At 27.7% G+C, this 19,722-nt stretch overlaps 1 protein-coding gene across 2 annotated transcripts in view; it reads right to left on the bottom strand.

Moving 5' to 3' along the window:
- Positions 1–1,504: 1,504 nt before the first annotated feature.
- The window catches only part of LOC107439629 (vasculin), a 30,961-nt gene continuing 12,743 nt past the window's right edge, over positions 1,505–19,722 (bottom strand). The window contains exons 6-15 of one of the 2 annotated variants that reach the window (XM_043040098.3): positions 18,561–18,699; positions 17,044–17,186; positions 16,180–16,332; positions 16,023–16,089; positions 13,373–13,483; positions 11,942–12,123; positions 10,132–10,320; positions 7,024–7,148; positions 5,874–6,009; positions 1,505–2,719 (exon numbers count right to left, since the gene is read on the bottom strand). In XM_043040098.3, the coding sequence (XP_042896032.1) occupies positions 2,588–2,719; positions 5,874–6,009; positions 7,024–7,148; positions 10,132–10,320; positions 11,942–12,123; positions 13,373–13,483; positions 16,023–16,089; positions 16,180–16,332; positions 17,044–17,186; positions 18,561–18,699 (1,377 nt within the window). In that variant the 3' untranslated portion in view covers positions 1,505–2,587. The remainder of the gene's footprint in view (positions 2,720–5,873; positions 6,010–7,023; positions 7,149–10,131; positions 10,321–11,941; positions 12,124–13,372; positions 13,484–16,022; positions 16,090–16,179; positions 16,333–17,043; positions 17,187–18,560; positions 18,700–19,722) is intronic. The other variant, XM_043040100.3, reaches the window with a different exon arrangement.

Genomic DNA, 19,722 nt, shown 5'->3' with positions numbered 1-19,722 from the left:
TCCTCCAGGCCTGCCTCCGCCTGGCAGTTGTCTTCCAGTTTGAGACTTTTAAGACTGAAAAGTCTCTTTCCACGCAGACGGCCCATCTCAGCTTTGGTCGACCTCTGGGCCTTGATTCGATGGGCTGAGCCGAAAAAATTATGTTTGTCAAACGCTCTCTGTTCATTCGATGTGACCAGCCCATTTAATTCTTTGGATTTTTACATACTTGACAACATCAGGCTCTCTAAAAGCCCGATAGAGTTCTGAGTTTGAACGTCTGTACCAAGTACCATCAACTTGTTTGCCCCGTCTCACTTTGCTTAAATTTCGATGTAGTTATGAAGTTATTAAATAGCTTATATTGATGGTTTTTCGATGTAATCGACATAAAATTATAACTTTTGAAGCCTTATTGTTTTGAGACAGATGAAATAAAAAAATATTTGGGCATTTTTTAAATTTTGAGTTAGATAATTTTAATAAGGGGACTCGAAGTTAATTTTTATATAAAAGAGCATCTAGTATTCTGACTCTGGGAAGACGTCTATGTTGTGACCCCAAACCATCATTTCCTTCTTTCGATATACTTAATCATTCTGAAGTAATTTCTTTAAAATTTAAACCATAGCGATTTGAATTTATTAAACATATAGATGTTATTTTAAAAAAAATCAGGTTAAATGTACTAATTTAAACTTATTTATTAACGGGTAAAAATGAAGAAGTAAATTAAACTTTTAAATATTTTAATTTATGATCCGATTAATGGCCTTCAATTATCACGTTCGATTTTTTATAATTATAGATAATTACAGAACTCTAAATGCAAATGCATGGTAGAGAAAGCGATTTTTCTTTTCGAGATAGAGGTTCGCGACTGTTTGATTGCATACATAATTCAATCATTCAGGGAATTCAGAGGGGTAAACTTATGTAGTTCTTGCACATAGATAACGTAATATATAAAGGCTTATAGCTAAATACTTGATTAAGTATACCACTGAAAATTTGTGACAAAACAGAATAACACATCTAAAATATGTAACTAATTTTTCGAGAGTTTCATCATTCGGACACAAGCAACCACAGAACAGGATCATAAATTTAGCTGAAGGGAGCACTCCCTATAGCGGGCTGGGATGATGGCGAAAATAATACACGATCTAATATATATTCATATTTGATCCAAAATTAATAGCCTCCGAAAGAGACTATAAAGCACTTTAAAGTTTTGAGAAGTTTAATTTTACTTTAAAGTTTTGAGAAGAAACTCTTCGACATAGGAATTCAAATTAACATTAGATGTATATATAATGCCAAGCAGAAAAATGTTTTTTTTGACAAAACAAGGTTTTCGAGATATCAAGAGTATACTGTGATCTATTTAATTGAGATCTTCCAAGTGCCCGAAAGTAGAGCAATTATAACTTTTGAATACCAACTTAGATTTTTTATATATCTAACACCATTTGAGGTAATTAAAATTCGTAAGCTTAAACATGATATAAAAGAAACAACAAAATTCAGTAGCAAAATCGTGCTTTATTCAATTATCAACAAAGGCTATGAGCCATTTCAAGCATATAGGAAAGGCTTTATTTTTTTTCACATTTTAAAGAAAAACACTTCTGTACAATCTTTAAATTTTTACTCCTTAGCACAAAGTTCACACCTGCTAGACAGGATTTTTTATAATATTGTCTTTTGCATAGATTGGCTGAATCTTTGGAAACTCATCTCTAATTTTTGATGACACATCAGCCTTATAGGAGAATGTAATTTTTTATATAATATATACATAAATTAACCACACTTTTGTGCATAGTTCAGTCTCTAGCAAGTCACCACACAGCATTGTCAAAATCATTGGAAAAATATAAAAGAAAAAAATTCAAATAAGGCATTGAAACACTTCAAAAAGGGCATAGCAAACACAATCTTAGATATCGATCAGATAATCCGTTTAAAAAAATATATACTTCCTAAAATACACATTTTTTTTCTCCTTTTGTCAAGATTGGAATGAAAACTATATTAATTTATCATATTGCTTTTGATTTAAATAATTGCTCAGCTTTAATTTCCTTTTTTTTTTTGGCACAGTGTAAAAAAAAAATATATTAATAAATGCATGTTGTTTTAATTTAATGCCAAAAAGCAAAATTGCACTTTTCAAAAGTGTTTTAAGCAGAAAAAAAATTTAACATTATCTTTATTGAAAGATTATGTTTTGAAATATTATAACTTTCAGTCGTAGCATATAATGCAAACAGAGTCAGCACAAGCCATGTGTAATTCTAGAAGAGAACTTTTATGAAATTTCAATTCATGAGAAATCTAGCAAAAATATTCAAATTTACATTTTTATGGAATTTTACTTTGTGGAATCTAGCAATGAAGTATTTCATTCCAACACATGACCGTTACAATAAAATGAGATAGATAAAATAGTTAAGGAACATATTCAAAATATTTTGACATTCAATAAGAAAAAAGATAAAATTTACACACATTTAGAGATTTAAAGAGAAAATAAAAAGAAGGCTAATATTTCTGTTAAGTGACCATTTAAACGCAGCTACAATGTGTTTATTATTAGGGTGTTTTAAGAATCATCCTCTGAATCTGAAGAGCTAGAAGTATTTTCTGTCGGTGGGGCCACACTTGGAAATGGTGCAAGACGGAGAGGGCTCAAGTTAGCAAGAAGAGGACGACGAATACCATTTTTATTTATAACCTGAAAAGAAATTTTTTTTTAGAAAGACTGCATTGAATTACAATGATTATATTAAATAAAATACTAATGTGTCTATAAAAAAAAAGATTTCTTATTTTCATTGGTAATAAAATATCAAACAAGTGAGCAATCATTGCCATGAAATCATAAATGTACATGTTAATAAATTTCTGATATAATTTTTTCTTCTAAACATAAACAAAAAGCTGAAGGAAAAAAAAACGAGCTATAAGTTGGTCAAAAACGAAAGATTAAAAGCGAACAATTCATATCAACTAATAAATTATTGTATATTATTGTTTTAAATAAGCTTATTAATTTACGCAGATTCAATAATTAATTAGAATTATATTTCAGTTTTAATTATGCTTCATAATTAATGCAGGAGAGATATACGTTTTAACAACAAGATCAGCCAATAATCTTTTTAATTAATCATTTTATAGTTTATGTTAGAATAAAATTTTCGAGAAAAAAAACCTAACATTTATCATTTTATATGCAGGAAAATTACTTGTTTCAAATGTGATTTCCATGTATGATTGAAATGCATATAAATCAAATGTACACTAGATGAACATATTTATAAGCATTTATTCAAAAAAATAAAAAAAAGTAGCAGCATTAATAGCAAGCTAAACTAAAATATACAAGTATTCCAAGAGCAACCAAAACATGCGTTCTTCACTAAATAACAAGCTACACATATACAGAGAAAGTTAAAATACATTCTCAGATTTATCCGGGTTTAAGTCATATTAATAGTGAAACCATGTACTCAATGACAAAAATCATAAGCACTAAAGCATTTTGAAGCTATCAAATTTGTAAAAAAAGATATTAGACAATGTGAAGTCACTGTTGCTTTATATGCCTAACTGATTAAGATATATTTTTTCACAGTCCAGAAATATTATTAATAAAAAGCTATAATAAAATAAAGCAAAATTATTTAAAAATAGTCATTGTGAACAATTTTATTTTTCATGAGTAATTTTTCATTTGAATAAAAAAAAGCAGAAAAAAAAATTGCCCTAGAAATTTTTTTATTTTCATTGTACATAATAATTTGATCATGTCATTTTACAGAAAACTGTTTCAAAAATTAAATTAATGGGACAAAACTCTACACAAGTGGGAATTTTTTAGCATCTTGACTTGCATGATTTAACACACAAGAAAGGATTTAAACAAAGTTTAAGAACAAATTCATTAAGTTTAATATAACAAATTCATTAAGCTTATTACAAAAATATTTTATTTAACATTGACATAATTGAAAATTATTTGTCTGGTGGTCAGATATCGAATAATTATTAAAACAGTGATAGTAAAAAATTTTTAATAAAATAATTTTCTATAATTAAGATTTTATAAATGCAGTTTTTATTTTTAAAAGACAGTAACTGAAATAACTTAATACAAAATATTAAAAAACTTCCATTAAATAACTCATAAACAATAGTAAAATTTACAATGAAAAGTTACCTTTTAAAACCCTTTCACTCAAGTTTCTCAAATAAAATAAAAGGGGGGGGGCATAAAAACATAATAAGTTACGAAAGAAACTGTGTATATTATGTAGCAGTTACTCAACTCTTTTTATTGTGACAGCTGAAATTAGTTCTTCAAAATAATATAGTCAATGTCAATTCATTAAAATATTAAGGAAATTAGCAATTGGGTATTTGCACTTCAAGATCACAGATATCCACACACGTGTCCTATAACATCAGCCGATCATTTATAAGCTAAATGGCAAGTTAAAATTGAGTTAAGTTTCTTCACATAAGCTAGAATGTTAATTAATGTGAAGTTAATTAAATACAGTGCCATATCACACATCGAATTCATTGAAATATAATTCTTTCCCATCTACGTCTTTTACTTAACTTAAATTTATTATTTATGTATTTTATTGTAACTGTGATATATTTTTGTTATTTGTACCTGGCAACATCGATACATAATTAGTTTATGTTGTATGTGGCCTCATGCCAGTCTTTGTTTTAAGTAAGAAATATATAGTGAAATAGTTGAAATCTTTGCGAAAGAATGTAGAATGCATAGCTGCCAACCTCTAGTTATAAAAATGCAGAAGATAGACAAAAAAAAATGCAGAAGAAATGCCTAAAAATGCAGAAGATTCGCAAGCACATACTAATTACCAATAAATTTATAAAAGAAGCGGATTTTAACTATTTTGATTAATTATTTATTTATAAATCCACTTATTATGAGCAAAAAAAAGCAATACTCATCTTTTTTTAAAACAAAAAAGGAAATATTTTTAAAAAAAACTTTCGACCAGCTACTTGATGGTACAATATTCGATTAAAAATGTAGTTACGGCCTTGCCAAACGCTGTTACAAGAGGAACAGCGACGTCTGACTTAAAGAAAATACTAGCTATCAGGCAGATGGGTAAAATGCAGAAGATCTTATCTTCTGCGCATAAAAGAGGAAAAAATAGCTAAAATAAGTAAAAATGCAGAAAGCTTCTGCAAAATGCAGAAGGGTTGGCAGCTATGAGAATGTATCACTTAAGAGAATTGATACTTGGCTTACTCAGAATAGAAACAAAAGAACAGTTGCTAACCAAAACCACATTTCAACAACATATAAGGATCGAGGTACCCACACCATGTCACTTTCAGGTATCCCAGTCATTTACTGACTGAACCTCAATAATTATTGAAAGATAAATAAAACATCAAGTCTATATAAATTAAGGAGATGTCAAAAAGTAATGAAGCACATCTCCATCGTTTATTTTAGTTAAAGCACTCAGCCTTATTATAAATCAAACTAAATTTTAAATTTAAATTAAAAAAATATTATTTTTTTTAAACCTTTTTTTGATTCTGCATAATGATTTTTCTTTAAATTCTACTTCTCATTCTATTGTAGTTAAATTATTAAGTATGAGAAGATATTGAATTTATATTAAACTTTTCAGAAACAAGTAAATCAACATTTTTAAAGAAGTAAACAAACACGTATACTGTATTAAGAAATAGGGGAAAGGAAAAAAAATTAACTATTTAAAAGGAAAAGATTTTGATTTTCTTTAATTCAGAATTAGTAGATACATTTTTCATAGTTAAGTCTCAAAGTAAAACGTTATGCCTAAACAACGAAAACAAATGTTTACCTTTTCTGCATCTGATTTCTTCTCTGTTTCAGATCTAACACGAAACTCTTGAAATTCACGCAATTCATCTTCAGTTAAAGGAGCATAATTTTCATCATCTGACACTTCCTCTTTCCATCCCATTTCACGCAACAACCTAAGCAACAATTAGAAATTTTAACAAGAGCATTACTTAATACGAAAATATTTATTAACGAGAGACAATGATTATAAATATTTTTCTAACGATTAACAATGTAGTTATAAATTGAATAAAGAAAAAGCAATAATAAACAAAAACAATTTTCATTAATCAACATAAAGGGTGTTTCTTGAAGTTTATTCTCAAAACATTAGTTTGATGCCGTAAGAGAAAATTTTCATCTATTGAAAAAAAAAAAAACTTAAATTGAAAGTTGAAAAAAAAAATCCTTTTAATTCTTAAAATAAAACTTTAATGCTAAAAATGAATTTTCTCGAAGAAAAAAAAAAGGATCCATAAAATGTTAAGAAATATAGTCTATCAGAAACTCATTTTAAAATGTCCCGCTATCATAAAATGCCCATTAAAAAAAGATTATATACAGAACAGAAAAATAAATCTTAATTCATCTCAATAACAGTTTATGATATCGTTTACCTATAGTACCGTACAGGAAAAAAGTAACAGCAAAAGAATCAAGTCTTTTAGAAATTCTAATAAAATGCTGAGCAATAATAAAAGCAACAAAAATAAAACAAAAGTATTCTCAATATTTAAAACAAACAAAAAATTTTGAAAAACTGACAAAGTTGACTTGCCTGAATATTATTTAAAAGAGAAAAAAAATAAATCAGCTGTACGAAACTTGTGGTTCAATATTAAGTAATCTACTTTCAATTCTTCAAATTTTGCTTTTTCATTTGTCTTTCAGGAAATAAATTTGCAAGTTTAAGAACTTAACAAATATGCGTAAAAGCTACTTTTAATACTGTATAGTAAACAGTACCATTCTAGATTACTCTTTATTAAATAAATTGAAACTCCGAAAAACTGTCGTAAAATATTTTGACGAATATTGGGCCAAATATTCGGCTAATCGATTAGGCAAAAGGGCCAAATACCAAAAATAGCTGAATATTCGTTACATCCTTAATTAAAAGATTCTTTAAAAGCAAAATTATATGTTACCTTTCTTCTGCTTCAAGAGAGCTGGATAGAAAACTCTTTTCCCTATCATCACTGTCATTAAATGATAATTTAGAAATATCAATGCCATTTACATGTGGTTCTTCGGAAGGGCTCTCCATAGATTCCTAAAGGAAAGAACATACACACATTACTATTATAAGGCATCACCAGATGGAACAGCATCATAATCATTTTGGAACAGAAAAAAATGAATTTTTGCAGAGATAAATTTAGTTCTTAGAATAGATTGGAACAAATAGTTTTTATATTCAGAGCAGAATTGCACTTGTAAAATTAGAGTGTTGCACATATTTCAGCTCATAAATCAATATTTTATACCATACTAGTTGAATGCCTGTTCTTCGTAAAGTGTGAAAAAAAAATCACTAAATCAGTACTAAACAAAATCGTACACAAATCTGAAAGTTATATGCAAACACAATTAATAAAGCTTAGTTATTATTTGATGCCTTTCAGGTAGCTATAATATTAAATAATTTATTAATATATATAATACAGTCAAACCCCGCTATAGTGAACCTTCAAGGGACCGAAGTTTCGGTTCACTATAACCGGGAGTTCACTATATCCGTTACACAGTCAATTTAACTAATGGTTCCTTAACTCCTCCCTTTTATTACACATTATTCAAATAAATAACGGAAAAATATTATGTAGCGGCAAAAAATGTGTTATTTTTCATTACTCTTCATCTTGCGTACAAAAAAATTAGTAATCTTTAGCTGATAAGCAATCCTCACCATCAGATATGGAAACATTACCCGACTCTCAGATAATTTTTCCTGAATTTCTGTTATTCCGCTTTTTAAACCTGTCTAACCTGCCATTCGAGCACATAAAAGTAGTTTCATAAAATCACTTAGCAAATTCATCGACATTTGCCAGATACTGGAAGATTGCGGCTTCTTCGATTGGTGAACCACTTCAGCAATGTTTCTCCATTTTCCTTGTGATATGCTTTTCTCAACTTTTTTCCACCATCTAAATTTTTTTCATGAGCAGAAATTATTAATTGCCTTTTTTTCCATATGTTACAAACTGCAGATTTGAATAGTTTATATTCCCTGCAAATATCAGCTTGATTGCATGCATTTTCAATTTTTCTGATTATGCCCATTTTATCATCAATGGAGAACGTTTTACGTTTACTGCTAGCCATAGTTAAATTGGAGACACTTGTTTGCAGGATTTATTTTAACTGAACTGAGAGCAAAGAGGAGTCGAAATGATGGCCTTATCAACACATATTAGTGTCCAACTCTTTGACCAATAATGAATAATTACTCATTCCTTCTGAAAAAAATGCATATTGATCCCACTGACACCTTACAGGTGCATCGTCTGCCTGGGTTGGAAACATCTGCTTGGTTTGTTTAGGGATGGGAAAGTGAGATAAAAGAAGCAAACAAGAAAAAATGCTTATTGCTACATTCCCCTCTATAGATGGTTTTGAAAATCGGTATATGTATTTAATTTGAAGTAGAAATTTCAAAATTATTAAAAAAAAAATTTTTAAAAAATCAATCGAAGACAGAAAAAAGTTCACTATATCCAACTTCCTCACTTTTTTGGTTCACTATATCCACAAAAAATAACATTATCCGAGTATAGCAAGGCACGGGACCGAACGTTCGTTCACTATATCCGGGAGTTCAATATAAACCGTGTTCACTATAGCGGGGTTTGACTGTATTTACTAATGAGAAAATTTCATTTCTCAAATGTCTCTATGAAACAAACAACCTCAAAATTTCTTATGAATTTTAAAATTAGGGGCTAAATTTGTGTTTTTTGCTCAATGAATTATATCAGAGATTTTGAGCAATTTTTGGAAGAAGTAAAATTTTGGAATAGTTTTGAGCAGAAATTTCGGTTCAGAGCATTTTTGAGCAGCTGTTTAAACCCTGAATTGCTAGTTATTCACTAATTAATGTTCAATAAATAAATGCAATGTTAATGTAACTAATAATCAATTAATAATATGAATTATTTGCATAATCATATAAATAAGTCCTCATACACACTGCTAAAATTTTGATTTTTACAATATACTTATTTCAATCTTGAAATTATAATTATAAAATAATTGCTTGTCAAAAATTTTTATAGTTACAAAGTGTGTTAAGTTATGTTTTAGTCATTAAAAGACCAAAAATTTTTCATCTTTCTTTTGTTATTTTTCATATGCATTACTCATTATTTTTTGCCCTTATTTAAAATTAAATTTTGAAAAAAAAAAATGCATCTAAAATATTCTCAGAATCTTGGTCTTTTTAATAAGAAAACTAAAGACACAAGAAAATTAAAACTTAATACACAAATTGCAAATTATGTTAAAGAAAATATTTTCATCTGTTTCTATTTACAACCCTATTTATTTTTGTTAAAAATTCATACAAGCTAGCATTCTCAAAAGAAATATATTAACAAAATATAAATATGACAAACAATGCGAATAGGCCAAGGTGAATTGAAAACAAAAGCTTTTAATTAAGGTTACTTAAGTTTGAAATCCAATATTATAATAGAACTTGCTTATGGAAACAAAGTTATTCCCCTGTTAAATCAAGGGGCTCTACAAACTGGAGATAACCAAAGTTATCTAAAAAGCTATATGAACAAAATTGCACTGGAAAATACTTAATAAGAGGTTACCTTTAATTGTTTTCACAACTCATGAAGATGAGGAACTTCACAATGTAACTCCGTATTACTTATTAATTTTTTGTTGTTGATTGATTTGAATTAAAAAAGGTTTTAAAACACTTTAAAGAGAATAAAATTATCACGAGCAATCAAATACTTTCTTACTGACAATTTTAATAAGAAGTTAAAGAACACATTTCCGTTTAAATCAATTTAAGCTGATAACAGTTTTATATAAGCTTTTTAAAATTAAACCTAATTATTTTTATTTTGGTTGAAATCTATAGTCCCTTAAATGATTTACCAACCATTACATAAAACCCTGGATCTGGTTAAATCAGGGTTTGCACTATCAAAATTTATATGTGGAAAAAAAAATTACTCCCAGTAAAAAATTCTTCACAAAAATTTATAAGAGTAGTAATTTAAATCGCTACTTACATTATTATTTTTGATGATGTCATTTTTCTCAGAAAAATCTCTTTCACTTTCTTCCTGTTCTTTTGTCTCATTGCGAAGGGCTTTTAAGAATTCAGATTTATTACCTGGTGCTTTTGGATGTTTTACTAAAATTTCCATGGAATGAGATGATGGAGCTGGTGCAGTGGAGGACTTCTGGAAGATCACATTCTAATTTACAAAAAGTTAAAAGTCAATTTTTAAAATCCATACTCCGGTGTAAATACACATGCTTTTTTGAATAAATTATGAAGGACATCAAATGAACTAACAGAAATTCACATATTACACATTATAAAAAATATAATACATTGAATAACAACCTGCAACTGGTAAGCAAAAGTGCTATTTATTTAACATTTTTGTTTATTATTTTATTTTTTTGTTTCATTAACAAGTAAACTGTGAAAAAAAAAATTTAATTGATTGTGGGATTTGCAAAGTGTTACACTTTCCACAATTTTTAAAACTATTTGAGCTTCACAATGCGAATTTTCCGCACAATACTGTTAAAGGGTAGAAGACAAGATTAGCCAAACAGTTAATACTAGACAAACTATTAGAATAGAATGATAAAATTAGGCCAAACAATAGAAGAATAACAGATTATGAATGCTCTTTTATTATTTAGATGTGGAAAAAAAACTGTTGACTGCTTCATAAATCACAGGCATTTTGAACACAGTGATGACTTTGAGGGCCAGAAATGTGAGAGATTCAGAGTATAAACAAGGAACAGTCAAAACCACATTGCAAAGATTCAAAATCATTAAAAAAGATTTTCAAATGGAAGAAAATGTGCCCACTGTATTATTCTTTCAAAATGTGAACATTTTCATAAATATTTATATTTCAAAAATCCAAAGTAATGTAAAACCACAAAATTTTTCAAGTAAAATAAACTGTAAAATGCATACTAGTAAGAGTGCAGAAACTTCTCAAAACCTAATATTTCTCCAGAACCTGTTTTTTTTTTTTTTTTTTTTTTTTTAATTTCCCCAAAATTATAGTTTTTTTCTTCTTTTTTTTTTGTTACAATAACTTTGGCAAAATATTTAGAAAGCAAGGTTTGCATAGTGTTAAAAAATTCTGATAACAATTTTTCTTAACATGGCAACAAAATTTTTAAATTTTTACAGAATTCTTGAATAAAGTAGCATATGTGCTAAAGAGAGAAATTAAAATATATGGAATAATTAGAAATTTAAATTTACAAAATAATTATGTAATAATTTATTAATCTGAATTTAAAGTTGCATTCATAAGCTTAAGGAATTTCAACTACAAATTTTTGAACTAACAAATAAACAAAACATTTGTGTTATATTTAACACAACGGAAAATATTCTTTTTCTTTTTTATATTGTTAAGTCGATTTTGCATAATAAATTTTAAATATGTATTTTTTTAAATATATAATGACGTTATAATGATGTAGGGTTATTGTTTCATATCATAAATGGGTAAAATTATTTCTCATTTATTTCTCCTTATTGAGTCACACAATTTTAATTTGCACTCCTAAGTTTAAATTTTTTTTCCTAAGTAAAGTTGATTATTTTTTAAAACTAAATCATCTCCCATTTTATTACATTTAACAAAATGTTTTTACATAAAATTATAAAACTTATTTCATAAACAAAATGATCTTTGTTTTTATTTATTGACTAATTTTTGAAGAAATATCAACTTTTAAGTACAAGAAGAACTAAGATGCTGTAAAGCAACCATGGAGCCTTCTAGTCTACATGAATAATAATGGTAATTACAAACTTAATATTGGAAATACTACCTTATTAGTAATTTTCAGAGTTTCCTTAATCGGTTTTTTCATGACAGTACTTTTGGCAGGGATGAGAGCTCTGCAATTTGGAGAGCTGCCTTTGGCAACTGGAGTGACGATGACAGTGTGCGGATTGGTAATGCTAGAGATGGTATTCGAGGATTTTGTAAGAGGTCCAGATGATGAAGATGCTGTAAATAAAAAAAATGCATGTTTTTAAAAAATAGGAACATCAGATACAGTCCAGCAGACAGGATGCAAAGTCAACATTTCGGACAAAAAATATTACATGAAAATCTACTACGGATAAATCTACGACATGAAAACTAAGTTACTTATAGTTTAAATGACTTTTCAAAATTTAAGAAAAAAAATAAATTAGTAGAAATAATAAATTTATAAAAAAATAATTTAAATGCAACATGCATTAAATATTTATTTATTTAAAGTCAAATAAAAACTTCCGAACTTCAGGTCGGGGTGGTTAGGTATATTACAAATGCAACTTTTGAGGCCATGATTCAGAACTCTAAATGATAAAGTGAGTTTAAAACTCTACAATGTAAATTTATTGAATTCCTTAATTGATTATTGAATTCGTACAATGTCAATTTTAAACCACTATTATGAAGTTATAGCTCAGCATACAGCAATTGTCAACTTTCAAAATATTATTTTTAAAAAAAAACTAAATTAATAAAGAGTGATTTATGTAAATCAACGATATCACATTATGAATTTATCGGAATTCATTTGATTTTACAAAATTGTGATAAATTATGTGCAACATTTATCTTTTTGCAGAGGTTTTAGGGAAAGCTCAGAAATAGGACCTAAAGTCTCAACAACTCTGTTTCACAGAATTCTGGAAAGAATGGCTATCAGACTGGAACAAAGGTCTATAAATAAAAATACCAAAAAAGTGAGACCAAGCAAATTGCAATATTTGGATAGGAATTACACATTAGTGTTTCAATCAAGTCCTTCACCAGAATAATTCTTGAATGAAACATGCAATAGATGAAAAATTAAGACCAAAACAGACTGGCTTTAGAATCAATAAAGCATGCATCCACCAAATTGACACTTTAAGAACAATAGCTGAACAATTAATTGAATGACAGCATACAACACTTCTACTTAAATTTTATAGACTTTGAAAAAGCATTTGACAGTGTCCACAGGGTAGCATTTTAGAAACTACTAAAACATTATGGAAAACAAGATTTATTTCTAATTAGTATCCAGAAAATAAAATATCATGCAAAAATAATAAATTATGGAAATTCTTATATTCTTTGAAATTTTGTCAGTCAGAACACAAATTCTTGATTGTACATTCAGAATAACAATAGTAGAATAAAATAAGTCAAATAAAAGCAATTTCAATAATCATGAGAAAACAAAATCAAAGTGAAATATAATAAACTGTAAAATTACCTGGACTTTTTCTGGAGCTCTCACAAGAATTCTCTCCCTTAACGGGTTTTTTCACAAGTTGAATCTTTTTCCCAATTCCAGTATTATTAATTTTGATATTTCTAGGTTTTTCTGAAAGACAAAAAAGAAAATTAACTTTAAGGAATAATATTTCTTTTTTGAAATACTAGTTCAACTATGATGCCTTAAATGTTTTATCACTTTAGAATTAATGATCAAAATACAGTGAATACACAATAATAAAAGTGTCATCAGAACTTGACTTATATACATCAGAACTTACTGATAAACATTTAGATGTGCGAAACATTCTCCAAGTAAATGCACTTTATGAAAACAAATTACTTAAAGTAAATGAAATTATCTTGAGGTCAATTTTAAAATAGATGCTATCCCACTCAATTTTACTATTAAACAAGCAATGTTCAATGTTAAAAGCTACAGATACTAACAAAAGCCATATTTTTACCATAAAACTTTGCTAACACTCAACGATTTTACAATCTCATACACGTTAAAATGTATAACAAATGTATTTACCAGTGTGATTTAATGGAAAAAACACATTCAAATGGACACAAAAACCTTAAACATGAAAATTATGATTCAACTGAAGAAAACAATTAAACGAACAACAACAGATTTTAATTTCTTGATTCTAAGATTATTAAATATGACTATCTAGATCAGTGATTCTCAACCACTGTGCCGCGGCACTTTTGTGTGCCGCCAAATTCTTAAAATGTGCCGCCAAATATTAGAAATGATACAGTACAAATTATAATGCTTTTTTAATTACGAGTAAAGTTTAAATTAAAGAAAAGTGTATATATATATATATATATATATATATATATATATATATATATATATATATATATATATATATATATATATATATATACTATATATAATTTTTCCACTCTTTAACCACGGGAACACCTTTGTCAGCGATTGTCTTGTCTCTGACAATCTTAAAGTAAGAAGGAAGTGTTTAAATTGTCGTTGACAATTTAAAAAAATGTTGAAATAAGTAGGAAATTTAATGATCATTAAAATTATTAATTATCAAAGGAAAGCAAACTTAAATAAAAGCTAATCATTAAAGTAAGCTATGCAATTAAAAGTTATAAAAAAAAAACTAACGAAAAATAAGCTAACAATTAATAATCAGCAAAAACACTAGTTGACAAGAATTAATAATCAGCAAAAAAACTAGCTATAGAAAACAAGCAAATAATTAATAACTAGCAAAAAACATAAATAACTGTTACTGACTAATAAAATATTAGTCGAAAGAAATAATTAATCCCTTAATAAATGTGCTTTTGTAGTACTTTATTTCACATTCACAATTATTATCACAAACTATTTAACACAGTGTATTATAGTTAAGTAAATAACTTTTAAACTAATTTTTTTCATTGTGTGCCGTCAAATTTCGAAATCGTTAAAAGTGTGCCGTCACAAAAAGAAGGTTGAGAATCACTGATCTAGATTATTAAATATGACTTTGCTATCATAAGTTTTAAAGCCCTTTATTTTATTTTTTTCTCGCACATGTCTTATTTTTGTAAATAAAATTTATTACTCATTATAATAACCAGTATGTAATAGTTAATATTTCCTCATACCAATATTTAATTAAAATTTGTAGCAGTGAGCAAGATTTTCTTAAATAATTCGAAAGTAGGGTTTCAATAATTTCGAAATTAAAACAGATTAAATATCTTAACATTTTTGTATGAAAATAGTTTAGTGGATGTGATCTCTCAATTCACCAGTTAAAAATTCTATGATATGATGTGTTTATTTGAAATGGTTCCCTTTTTAACTCAAGCAAAAGAGATAAATCAATAATCGTGAAACTACAAAACTCGACCCTACAGGATTTGTTATTGCATTTGCTAAAAATAATAAACATATGTACGACTCCTAAAATCATTACCATAAAAATTTGTAATGGAAAATTTTGTCAATAGAGCTTCTGACTCATAACTACTGCACTCCCAAAAAGCTTGAAACATTTAATTCTGCAGGTAGAGATTACATTCTTGAACCTTGAATACTATTAGAGAATGGTCCCTCTGTTTGAAATGTCGGTTTTTGCAATAAAAGGTTTGATCAAATATAATAGTTCGATTCTTCAAATCAAAATACATATTTACAGAAAGTAGGATGTTGCAAAAACACACAAAAAACCAGGACACCAGGTTAAAAATAGGACAATTAGAACAACATTTTCCAACCAGGAATATCAGGCTAACTGCTAACTCATCAATCTACCACATTACACATATGGAGAATTAAACGAATATAAATTTCCTCTTGTTTAAATCAATAAAACTAGCATTAAGAGTTTTTTTTTCTTTCCATTTTGTTCAATCACTGAAATATATAAAATGTGTTAATTTTTAAGGTTTGAAAAAAACCAAACATTTTTAACTAAATTCAATAAATGATATTTAAATGAATAAAATAAAAATTCTAAATATTAGTTACAATAACCAAATGAACTAAAAAAACTTGCATTCAGAGAATTCACCATAGGTCACATGGGTGACAGAAGAATTAGAATCACCTCTAAAACCCCTTAAACAATACTAGATTTATACAATCTCACAATACGGCAAATATAAAGACAACTTACCCCAAGCACTGCCGTTCAAAGCTGGAACAGTACTTGGCTCTTCAGAGATGTCTCCTTGCAGAGATGGCTAAAGTTAAGGGGAAGAGAAATTAACATTTATCCTTAAAATATTGATCTTGAATTAGTGAGTAATGGTTATAATGAAAGAAACACTTACAAATTCTTGATTGAAATTATTGCTGGTCACTCCCATACCACGTCCATCACCAATACCATTGTTACTCACACAACCATTGTCATTCAATTTTCCCTTTCCTTTGTTGTGGTAATAGCCACTACCATTCTTTGTCATGTGTTTGGGAGCATCAGCCTGCAAAGGAATAAATTCAAAAATTAACTGGAGTTAAAAAGAGAAATTTTCAAAACTTTAACACCCATTTTTGTTTTAACAACATAAACTGACTGTTGTTATAGACTGCTCATTACTTTTTCTTCTTACATTTTAGTGTTTTCTTTATATATATAAGGGCCATAGCCGAGAGGAAGGAGAGGCACAGTATTTATTTAATTATTATTAAAGAGAGAACAATCATCCTAGTGACAAAAAAACCGAAGTGCTCAGATATAAAAATTAGGGGAAATCTCACAAAATAAATAGGTAAAATTATTCATTTTAGGAAATAAGGGAAAATTTAGTAATAACAATTGGTTTATTAAATAGATTGAGGGAAAATACTGCTTCTTTTACAGTTGATAGAAGGGAAAATTATAAAATTTTAATTCTTACATACCTGAGATTTAAATTTAAAAAAAGATAAGAGGAAATGAATAATTAATTTTGAGAAAACGTCAAGTTTTGAATATTTAACAAGGAAGAAGATAAAGTTAAAATTTTAAAGATTCTCGATTGAAAAGTTTTAACATATACATAAAAACAGACAAAATAAATATAAAAACATTTTTGTAATATGTGAGTATGTAGATTTTATCAGTGTGTACTAATGTCTGATAAAATAATTATCATTTCAAATATACTCCCCCCCCCCCCCGTTCTAATGTATACGAATGAAATGAAAATTACCTTTGCATATGAGAGTGAAATACGAAAGTCATGCCTGCTATGCGGTCTGCGTGAGAGAAGTGCTTGATTATTACATCCGTTGAAACCATTATCCATACCATAATAATGCACATTGTTGACTGAAGGGTATGCATCTTCGTAGTCTAAAAAAAAGTATTTTATTACTTTCTAAATAGGTCACAAAAATTTAACACAAGAAACTTTCAAAAGATTAATTAAAAAATACTGTAAAAATTTTAAAAAGATCAGAAAAAAGTAAACATGACGTCATAAGATAAATAATGATGCCCCCAAACAGAGTTGAAAAAATTCTTTTAAAAGAACTGTAGGTTTTCAATACATATATTTTTAGTATACATATTTTAAAAGCTTATTACTTTGAAAGAGAAATTTATTACAATGATTTAATAACACACAATTGCTATAGACAAAACCAAATACAAGGAATATTCTTTCTATTCATGAGCATTGCATACAGCTGAATGTAATACTATGAGCATTTTTATCAATACCTATCTTATGATGGACTAAACCACTAAAATATGAATATTTCATCATAGCTATTCAGTGCTATTAAATCTCTCAATATTAAAAAAGTTACTGCCACAGTCTTCACTACTACCGGGATAAAAAAATTTTGTTGTGCAAACGTTTCCCTCTGCGAACTTACAAACTATCGAATACAAAAATATAAAACTAAGAACATTTTATGAAAAAGGTTTAAGGAACATTCCGAACAAACATTATTTAAGGAAGTTAAGGAACATTACTTTTTGTCAAAATTTGAAGCTTGTAAATTCACACAGTTTTCTGATCTTTCTCGGACATTTGTCAAATTAATTCTGATACATTGTTACAACACGCAAATTTGAATTTAAGCTATCTTTTTCAAAGCATTCCATTCGTAATGAGTTTATCACAATTTTACATAGTTTGCTGATAGTTCTTTCCGGCAATCATTCACCATTATTTCAACCCCTTATACACGTTTTTTTAAATTTTGACATTCTTTAGATGTTACTACGAGGTTGGAAATAGAGTTATCACTTTCTGTTGTGTATGCTTCCTGGAGATTCCATCGCAATTTCACGTCATTGGATAACAGTTTTTTCTGAAGTTATTTATCTTTTTTCCAGCCTCTTCCACAAGGCCTTTCAAACTCCGCTATTTTTAATATGCCATTACACAACTTGGAAATTTGAGTTCGATTTGGGACAGTGCTGTGGTAAAACCTTGCTGTTTTCTGATAGTTTTTAAGATAAATCCACCATAGAACAATTTTGAGTGATCATTTTTATTAAGTGAAAGTTCATAAAGACACTTTTACGAATTTGAATTTTGTGAAGGGGCCATTTTTTAAAGTTTGAACTTTATGAATAAACAAAATGGCTCCAATCTTCGCATGGATCGACCAATGAAAAAATTATTAAACAGAATTAAGGGTTTATAACATTTTGTAAAGGTAGCTTAAGAAAGAATATTTAATTTATAAATACAAATCCGCTTTACAAACTTACCATCCCTATCTTTTCTGCATTCATTAAAATATGAGTGATAAGCTAGAGGATCACTTTCTTTGTGGCGGGTGAAACCAAAGCTATGTTCATCTCTACGACTAGTATGTCCGCCACGCTCGCTGGATGCACCAGAGGGCTTCTAAAAGAAAGATATTATGATTTTTATTTATATGTATTACACACAGCCATAATTATTTTACAATCTTTAAATATAAATAGTAAGTTCAAAATTGTGATAAATATTAAAACTCAAATTCAGCCAAAAAATATAACTACTAGTTTTTATGTTCTTATTCAACCTACAACAGCTAACTATCAACCTACAACAGCTAACTAATAAGTTGAACCAAGTGAGCATAGTGAGCCTAAAAAAACATTGCCGTCAATAACTTTTAATCTAACAATGAGATATCCAAGTACTAAGAATAAAGCTTTATGGTTTAAAGGGTAGATAAATATGCTTGAAGGATTTAAATATGATCAAAAGATATAATTTTTTACATAATTTTAATTCTAGTAATATAAAATGAGAAAAATTAAAAATTTGTACAAAATTGATCAAATAACTTCTGATAAATAAACTTATTTTGAGTCTAAAATTAAAAAAATGAAAAAACAATAGGTTTTATCAGAGAAAGTATGTTTTTGTGTTGCTGTCTTAGTTTATAATTTAATTTATAGGCAGTTCTAAGTATTTAAGCACATTTAAAAGCCTACCATAATTTTAGGATATTTTATTGCTTTGGGGTTACATATTTAAATGTACAAGTTTTTTTCCCCATATTATATACATATTACACAAGAAAAAAAAGTTATATATTTCTTCTAACCCCTTGAATGTCATGAAAATACACAAAATTAGTCTTTGTCAGAAACTTTTTAACCAATCAAAGCAGAGTCTGTTATGTCTTCCTACAATTTTCAGTTTCATAAAAAAGTAACAAAAAACAATTCAGTTGAAAGCTAATAAATTCCTCACAACATTTAAAAAGTCTGCAATGAAAAAAAAAATAGAGAGAAAAGTAATACTAAAAAAGCAAGTTTTAAATTTAAAAACTTATTAGAATTCAGGTCAAATTTTCAATTTCAATTCATCTTTATTTGTTATTATTTTTTAACAACTGTCTTGGAATTGTACCAAAATAATATTTGTGAATAATTA

The sequence above is a fragment of the Parasteatoda tepidariorum genome, chromosome 1 (genome assembly GCF_982258835.1).
Source record: "Parasteatoda tepidariorum strain Cologne lab strain chromosome 1, Ptep-v5.0, whole genome shotgun sequence".
Lineage (NCBI taxonomy): Eukaryota > Metazoa > Arthropoda > Arachnida > Araneae > Theridiidae > Parasteatoda > Parasteatoda tepidariorum.
Note: the sequence above shows the minus strand (reverse complement) of the source record. Positions and strands in the feature narration are given on the sequence as shown.